At 52.2% G+C, this 7,983-nt stretch overlaps 1 protein-coding gene across 1 annotated transcript; it reads right to left on the bottom strand.

Annotated features, from left to right (window-relative positions):
- Positions 1 to 5,614: 5,614 nt before the first annotated feature.
- LOC146808450 (uncharacterized) lies at positions 5,615 to 7,347 on the bottom strand. Its single transcript, XM_085620636.1, has 2 exons — positions 6,864 to 7,347; positions 5,615 to 6,562 (listed from the first exon to the last, which is right to left on the bottom strand). The coding sequence occupies exons 1-2, from the start codon at positions 7,288 to 7,290 to the stop codon at positions 5,760 to 5,762; spliced, it is 1,230 nt and encodes a 409-aa protein (XP_085476762.1). The 5' UTR covers positions 7,291 to 7,347; the 3' UTR covers positions 5,615 to 5,759.
- Between the last annotated feature and the right edge of the window lie 636 nt (positions 7,348 to 7,983).

Below are 7,983 nucleotides of genomic sequence, written 5' to 3'. Positions count from 1 at the left end.
AAATTCTGAGGCTTTGCCTATGGGTCACAATTTTTAGTGTGTCCGGGTATATTTTCGCACAGCAGGTGCAAGGGATTCAACAATAGCTGATTAAAACAACTCTACTAGCTGCACTTAGTAACGTCATACACTCCCACGAGCCCTATTAACGTGGATACATACACATAGACTGCTAGTATCATATGCTTGAGTTAATTTTGCCACTTGTATATATGTAATTAACCACTAGTACATATGTCAAAAGTACTATACCACATAATACTATATTACGATAAGCTCGCCCCCTTTATTACCAAACTCTGACAGCCCTATATCCATTGAAACGTCACGCATTATTACACAGAGCTTAGGAACATGTCACACATGGCTTTGTAAAACCTTGGCGGCTATGCCAGATTGTTGTAACTGCAACTGCCAGTACACTGGTTATCCTGCTATCGTTGCGAGGCTCCCTGGTGCCTCCGGGCCAAATTTGCGCTATCCAGTCGGCTTTAACTGAGATGCCTGTTACAAGTAATAAAAGTGTGAATTGCTGGATCTTATTAAGGCAGGGGTGAAGTATGTTTGGGTCCCTCACCTGCTACATTCAATTTCCTATTGCAATCAAGGTCATGATCTGATGCTACAAGAATGAAATAGTCGTCCTGTAATTACAATGTACCCAGGTCGGTCACGTGCTCTCCGGCCCTGCAATGTTGTCAACAAAAGCAACAGCCCTATGGCTCACGGCAGGAGGCCAAACCCGCCTGCCCCGCACACTGCTCCCGCTGTGCAGCCAAACCCCTGGGGCATCACCTATCACCCAACACTTGAGCGGGTGTGGCGATTCTGTCTGGTCCAGGCCCCCCAAGGCTATAGTAAGGTCTTGGGCAGCAGCTGGTGTGGATACTTGTGAGTGCCCTGGCACTTACTTTTATTTAAACTCAATGCCATGCGTAAGTGACATAAAACCTATGAGGTAAGTACAAAGGAGGAAAGTTATTCCCTACCTATCCTCCCTCTAGTGAGATACAGACCGAGGCAGGCCAGTCAGTCCTGTATTATGCTGGACACTGGGTACCTCTCAATACCTTTGTACTTCACCCAAGTCCACAGGCAACCCCGTCGGGTACCCCTTAAAACATTTGCGTAACTTGTCTTGTGCGTGCTGTGTGTAAGGGAGAGAAATGCGTGGATGCATAACATTTAACAAAAGTGCACCCTCATAAATCCCTAGCAATGTGAGTGCCACCTAATTTGCACTGGAAAGAGCAGGCTGCTGCCCACTTGCGACAAGCAGGGACCCTTTCCTCTAAGTCAGGGCAAAGGATTACTCTTAGAAAATAACCCCTGCTCACCCTCTAGGTAACGTGGCGCGAGCAGTCAGGCTAGATTCCAGAGGGTATTAGGTTAAGCATTCAAGGCGTCCCACAATAACCACCAACCCACCACACAGAGACACAAGGCTGTATTTTGTAAAGTTCTTTATATAAAGTTCTTTAAGCAGGCTTTAAAAATACAGTTCTTCACTTTCAAATGAGGTTCCAGTTACGTGCAATTATCTTTAGGGAGTCTACAGTTCTTAAAATGGTCACTTTTGGTGCAATCTGCACCTTCCTTCTGGGGGCCTGTGCGCCTCGTAGGGCCTTCTGTACGCTTCGTACCAGCTTTTGGACGCGTCGTGCCATTCCTCACGCTTCCCGCGTGAGCACGCGTACTAGGACTCAAGCGTATGGACCGTACCTTCGTAGGTACGCGTCGTACGAGTCCGGTACGCCTCTTGCTACACCTCATGCTTCCCGCGTGAGCAACGTGTATATCTTCAACGCTGGACGGACCGTACAGGCGCAGGGACGCACCGTACGAGCTGGGGACGAGCCGCACAAAGCCTCACGCTTCCCGCGTGAATGGCGTAGCGGTACGATAGCGTAGTACGGGCCGTACACAGGAAAGTACGGTTCGTACGACGACGCTTGGGCTCACAGTACCTTAGTTCTTGGGGGCAATGTTCGTGGCGGCCTCAGAAGTCCGCAGAGGGGCGTCCCACGTCGCGTTGCAGTCCCGCTTGGGCAGTGGACAACGATGCTTCGTGGGGCGCTTCAGGACGTTGCAGCCCACCTCGGGGGTCAGAAGCAGGAGGGGCAGCTCAGGCGTGATTTCTCAGCGCGCAGCGCTGTCGCCTCGACCAGGATCGGCGAACCAGGGCACCGTCGGTCCTCACAGTGATCTCCACGGCCAGGGGTCGCAGAGGCTCGGCGCTTGGACGTAGGTAGTCTCTTCTTCACGTTGCGTGCTACGGCTCGAGGGGGCAGCTGTTTACTTTGTTTCAGCCAGGCAGGGCAGGCCTTCACGGTGCTCACAGCAGCTCAGGCGGGCAGAAGTCGCGTTGCTCAGCGAGATGGGGGGCACACAGGTTCTCTGGGGTCAGCGTCAGCAATCCACCCACAGCAGCTTCCTTCTCTTCCAGGGAGGGTTAGCGCCCACTGTTCCTGGGGCGCAGTTCAGGGGGCAAGTTCACAAGCAAGCCCTTGGAGATTGTTTTCAAAGCACAAGTTGAATTCAAAGTCTTTCTCAGTCTTTTCCTCATCTCCTTCAGCAGCAAGGCACCCACCACAGGCCAGTCTCTCAGGCTTAGAGACAGTACTCCTCCATGTAGCTTTCCCAGGTCCTTCTCTTCGGGCAGAGGTTCTTCTTGGCGCAAACAGGATCTGATTTCTTAGGAGCAGGGCTCCTTCTTTTATACACAGTTTCTTTTGTTCTTTGTCGCCAGGGGGCCTGTGCCTGGCTCAGTCTGGTTTTGGAGCACTTTGTTGTGGTGACTCTGCTCTTTCCTTTCAGTGCACAGGGCAGAGACATCAGCCGCTCCACAAAGGGCGGAGCCAGCATTGTGGTGGTAGAGCACAGGTCTATTCAGAGTCAAGGTGTACTCCTCCCACCCATCCTGGTGTAATCTCTCTACCCACCACCTGGCAGCCAGCCTGTCTCCTGGAATTCCCCAGCCCTCCTCCTTACTGTCGCTAGGCAGAACACACACACACAGCAGAGGCGGACTGAAATGGCTAAGCAAGTAAATTCTAACTTTCTAAAAGTAGTATTTACAAACACAGGATATTAAAATAAACTTTACTAAAAGAAGTATTTTATTATTCTGAGTTCAGGCATACTAAACTTGACTTTCTACCATGCTCTCTGAGTCCGCAGGGATTATAGAGTGTAATAATTCCAGCAGCCCATTCTGGCCTATGCCTTCAATAGTGAAAAACTAAAATGGCTGTAATTCACTATTAGGACATGCCGCACACATCAGGGCATGTCCTACCTTATGCCTACAATGCACCCTGCCCTTGGGCCTACCATAGGGGTGACTAATATGTAGTTAAGGGAAGTTTTGGGACTGGCAAGTAGGTGCACTTGCGCAGTCAGCATGACAGTACCAGACTGCACGCAGGTTCTGCAATGGCAGACCTAGACACATTTTACTAGGCCGCTTCTGTGGGTGGCACAACCAGTGCTGCAAGAACACCAGCAGCATTTGTATTTACAAGCCCTGGCACTCCTGGTGCACTTTACTAGGGGCTGATAGTAAACCAAATAAGCCAAACATGGAAACCGATCAATGTCAACATTTTACCATAGGGAGAGCATATGCACCTTAGCACAGATCAGCAGTGGTAAGGTGCCCAGAGTCATAAAACAGCCAACAACAGGTCAGAAAAAATACAGGAGGAAGGCAAAAAGTTTAGGGACGACCCTGCAAAAAGGGCCAAGTCCAACACAACCCCCTTCCAGCCAAAACGCAGGGTAGACCAATCACCACCGTGATGGTCTGCCCTGCTTGGGGCGATAGAACAAGGACCTGGCCCGCAACTGCAGGGGCAGACTCCAGTTCTATGCCAATCTGAACCTATTGGACTCCCTCTGTCCATACTCTCAGGGCCCACCAAGCCAATCCATGGGGAACCCTTTTCCTCACCTGTGGACACCACCTGTGCAACACTTAATCTTAACTGGCCCACAGGTGTGTCCCAATAGACAGACAGCAAAATGCTACAGTGGCCACTGATAGTAGTCAGGGATGAGACCCAGGCCGTATGCCTCTCAGGGCTCTCAAACCACTGTGGCGCCAGGGAGCGGGGGGCAGTAGCCCCAGGTGCTTGGCACCCTTTGTCCATTCTCCCTCCTGTCAGGTCAGGTATGACATCCTGGCACTGACCCACCCGCCCCAGGACAGTACCCGATGGCTGGACCAAAGACTGGGGTGGCCTCTCCCACACCCGGTCCTCCTCCTTGGGGCTCTGTACCCTCCCACCTGGAGTGGTACCCCCTTCCAGAATTGCCAGGGCACCTGGGGCAGGTGTCCTGCGCAATTCGCCCCCCCGGGTCAGGGGTTCTATCCTGCAACTGGGCGTCCAGGTCAGGGGGGACACCCTGAACCTGGCCCTCTAACCTAGGGTCTCAGCCCTTCAGTTGAGCTGGGGTCAGAGGCGAGGATTCCCTCCTTCTGCACCCGCTTCCAGATGGCTGTACCCTCCCACCTGGAGTGGTACACCAAGAAGTCAGACTGGTAGGGACACTGATTACAGATGTCCCTCCCTCCAGGTCAGACAACACCTGACCCTGGCTTCCCAACCCTGGGACCAACCCATGCGGTTGAACGCTCGCCTGGCGCACCAGGACTTCCCCGGGGAGCACGCATGCCCCCCCTGAGGGTGACACATAACTCATGTGTCGTGTGACAGTCTGCCTGGCGCTGATCTCCCGACCCCTGTCCATCTGACAGTGCCTGAAGATCCCCCAGGACAGAGGTGTGTCACCATGGTCATTCACTGGTGACGCAGCCCTTCTGGCTGGCCCCTGACCCACTGGTTTTTCCACTGGGGACTCTTTCCCCCTCTCACCCCTCAATCTGGACCTCTGCACCCTCCCAACTGGAGGGGTACTGCCAGACACCGGAACTGAGGGAGGCTTGCCTACGGACACTCCCCGTTCATCACGGACATAGTGGCACAATTTCCAGGGAGCACACACGACTCCTACATATTCAGACATAGTGGCATCCACAGGCGTCTACTCAATGGAGAATTCGGAGAAGGACTCCTGCTTGGTACGTACACATACCTCTTCATAACATCAGCATCACACATGTATCATCATGACTGACGCTAAGCCTTTGCTTCCATCCTGTAGGTGACAGTGCATACGCCCTGCGGGAATATATCCTCACCCCCTACATCAACCCAGCAACACCACAGGAGCAACGCTACAACGCGGCCCACATAAGCACCAGAAATGTGATTGAGAGGACATTCGGGATTCTGAAGAGTCGCTTCCGGATCTTACATAAGACTGGTGGTGCCTTGCAATATAAACCAGACACCTGCTGCAGGATTGTAGCTGTATGTGCCATGCTGCACAACATTGCAACCAGATGGGGGATAACCATAGAGGTGGACAGGAATGACAACTACCGGGATGACCAACCACCCGCACAACACCGACAGGCACACGTTCCAAACACAGCTGAGGGTCAAAGGAGGCGGACATACATCACACAACATCATTTCTGACCCAGGTAAGAATGAGCCATGACGATATCATTAGTAGTGTTACTGTTTAATTCACAGGAGCACTGATGTATGTAATGTCACACAGAAATGCAAATTAGAGTTCCCCCACACATTGTGGGCAAAAACATGCCCGTTGTAGTCACGGGAGTGCAAAAGTTAAATTAAAGTGGGCCATGGTTACCCCACCATGGTCAGGGATGCTGTACAGAATGTCTAGTGGCGCTTCCCACGAACGCCCAGCCTCGTATCGCGTGTCTCCTCCACCTCACCACGCTGTGTCTCTGTGGCTGTGGAGCAGCGCGAACTGCGCCTCCTGGTGCAGGTCTCCATCACTGAGACGCTGCTCACACTTGAAGCAGCCTCACTGCCATCCTCCCCTCCCAAGTTGCTGCCACTGAATGTCCCTGACTGCAAGTGTTCCACTGCAGTGGTCACCTGGCCTAAGGCCTTCGCCACGTCACCACAGTAATGTCCGAGGTCCACCTGCAGTGACACGGAGCGGCGGGACAACACACTGATTTTCTCATTGCCCTCTGCCACAACTGTGGTCATGTGCTGCACTGCGTCAGTCAGAGTGCACATGTGTTTTGCGAGACGTGAAATGTTGAGGTTCATTGTCCCAATATGTCTCCCCTGCAGGCGCTGAACACGCAGCATCTGAGCCTTGACGCCACCATAAATGTTCCTTGCCTGGTCGGCTCCCTCTGCAGTACTGCGCAGGGACCTGCGCCGTTTCGTGACTCGGCCACGTGCTGGTGGTGGTGCTGGCGGTGTGACACCTGTAGGACTTGGCCCAGTTGTGGTTGCAGGACTCGGGCATTCATCCATCACCTGCATGGAGGGGACTTGTGCCCTGCGTCTTGGTGCTTTTGTCGCAGGTGTTGGTGGTGGTGGTGGTGGTATTGTTGCTGGATGAGGTGGGGATTGACCCTCCTGCGGAGTGTCGCCATCGGAATCAGCCGGTGTTTCTGAGATGATGAGGTGCCCACTATCATCCGAATCCCCAGGAGATGCATCTGTGTGTGAAACAGTGCATGGTTAGTTATTTTTGAGACTACATCTGTTTGTCATTCTGAATTTATGTCCTACTATGAATTACATTATTTGACTCTATGTTGGGCCTGTACTGCTGATCTAATTTCTTTTTACATTTATGACTATACATGCATACTTGGCTGACATGACTACGACTCCCATGATGCAATACTGATGTGAGGGCATATGTGTTGTGCACTTCTGCCTGCACACGGTGATTGAGCTGGGGGGATGGGGATGGGTATACGATGCGCAGAGTATGGGCGCAGGCATGCATCTTACCTTGTTCAGTGGTGGCTGCGCCGGAGGTGTTCAACTGCGTAACTCCGACAACCGCCTCTGGCTCGATGGTCCCCTCGACGAGCTCCTGAAGGGCAGTGTTTGCAGGTACTGTGGATGGCCCCCCTCCTGTGCCAGCTGCCTCCTTGACCCTTTCTGCAATTCTCTCCTTGGCCCTCTTCCTGAGGTTATACCACCTCTTCTTTAGGTCATCGATGCTGCGGGGCGTCACTCCCACGTCATTCACCCTCTCCCTGATGCGAAGCCAAATTTTCCTCTTCTCAGCCTCGGGCACCTTGAGGGACAGCTTGCCAAACAGCTTGTCATGCTTGCTGCTCACCCCCTCAATCAAGTGATCCAGTTCCCTGTCAGAGAACTTTCTCTTCCTCTTCCTGGGCGTGTCTGCAGTGCCTGGTGCATCCTTGTCCATCCTGGATGAGGGTAGGGTGGATGGTTTCAGAGAGAGGATTCTCTTGCCTCAGCCTGTGTCCTCTGCCTCCTCCTGTGAGCTCCTGAGGCCAGTGAATGAGGGTGGGGCAGCTTGACTTCCTGGTAGTGATGTCATCAGCCCGCTCCTGGAGCGACCCGTTTTTTGCGATTTCGCTATTACCGAATTCGCTAAAACCGATTTCGGTAATACCGAACTCGCCAATTGCTAATCGGTATTTACTGTACTCGCTATTGTGGAATCGGTAATTATTAGCGATTTTTAAGGAATCGCTGAAAAATACCGAATCTGTTTATGCATTCCGAAAAGCGATTCCTTATTACCGATTCTTTATTTCTCGCTAATAAGGATTCGTTTTTCGGGATGTTGATGCATGTGCACCATAGTCCTCTAATCAACAGATTGCCTTAATGTGAATAAGATACGACAAGGGGCAACCACCCCGTGACTCAGCGCTGCCTGATTTGAAAGTATCTTTTAAAAACACCCTGGAAGGCCGTAACCTAAATAGAAAAATGCCTAAAGCATCCTATTTTTTTTCTTTCCTTTTTGTTTCCAGTCGGCCTCCCATCCAAGTACTAACCAGGCCCGACCCTGCTTAACTTCCAGGATGGAACAAGGTCGTGTGCCATCTGGAAGGTGCTGGCCGCAAGCGCGAGGCTTCACACAGAAATG

This window comes from Triturus cristatus, chromosome 8 (assembly GCF_964204655.1).
Source record: "Triturus cristatus chromosome 8, aTriCri1.1, whole genome shotgun sequence".
NCBI classification, from domain to species: domain Eukaryota; kingdom Metazoa; phylum Chordata; class Amphibia; order Caudata; family Salamandridae; genus Triturus; species Triturus cristatus.
This window is presented reverse-complemented; position numbering and strand designations above follow the sequence as displayed.

Bases quoted from the DNA above. Each gene is read 5' to 3' on its own strand.
- LOC146808450 (XM_085620636.1), bottom strand. From the start codon at position 7,290: ATGGACAAGGATGCACCAGGCACTGCAGACACGCCCAGGAAGAGGAAG. The intron at 6,563-6,863 runs GTAAGATGCATG...TTTCACACACAG, and splicing joins CGCAGCCACCACTGAACAAG to ATGCATCTCCTGGGGATTCG.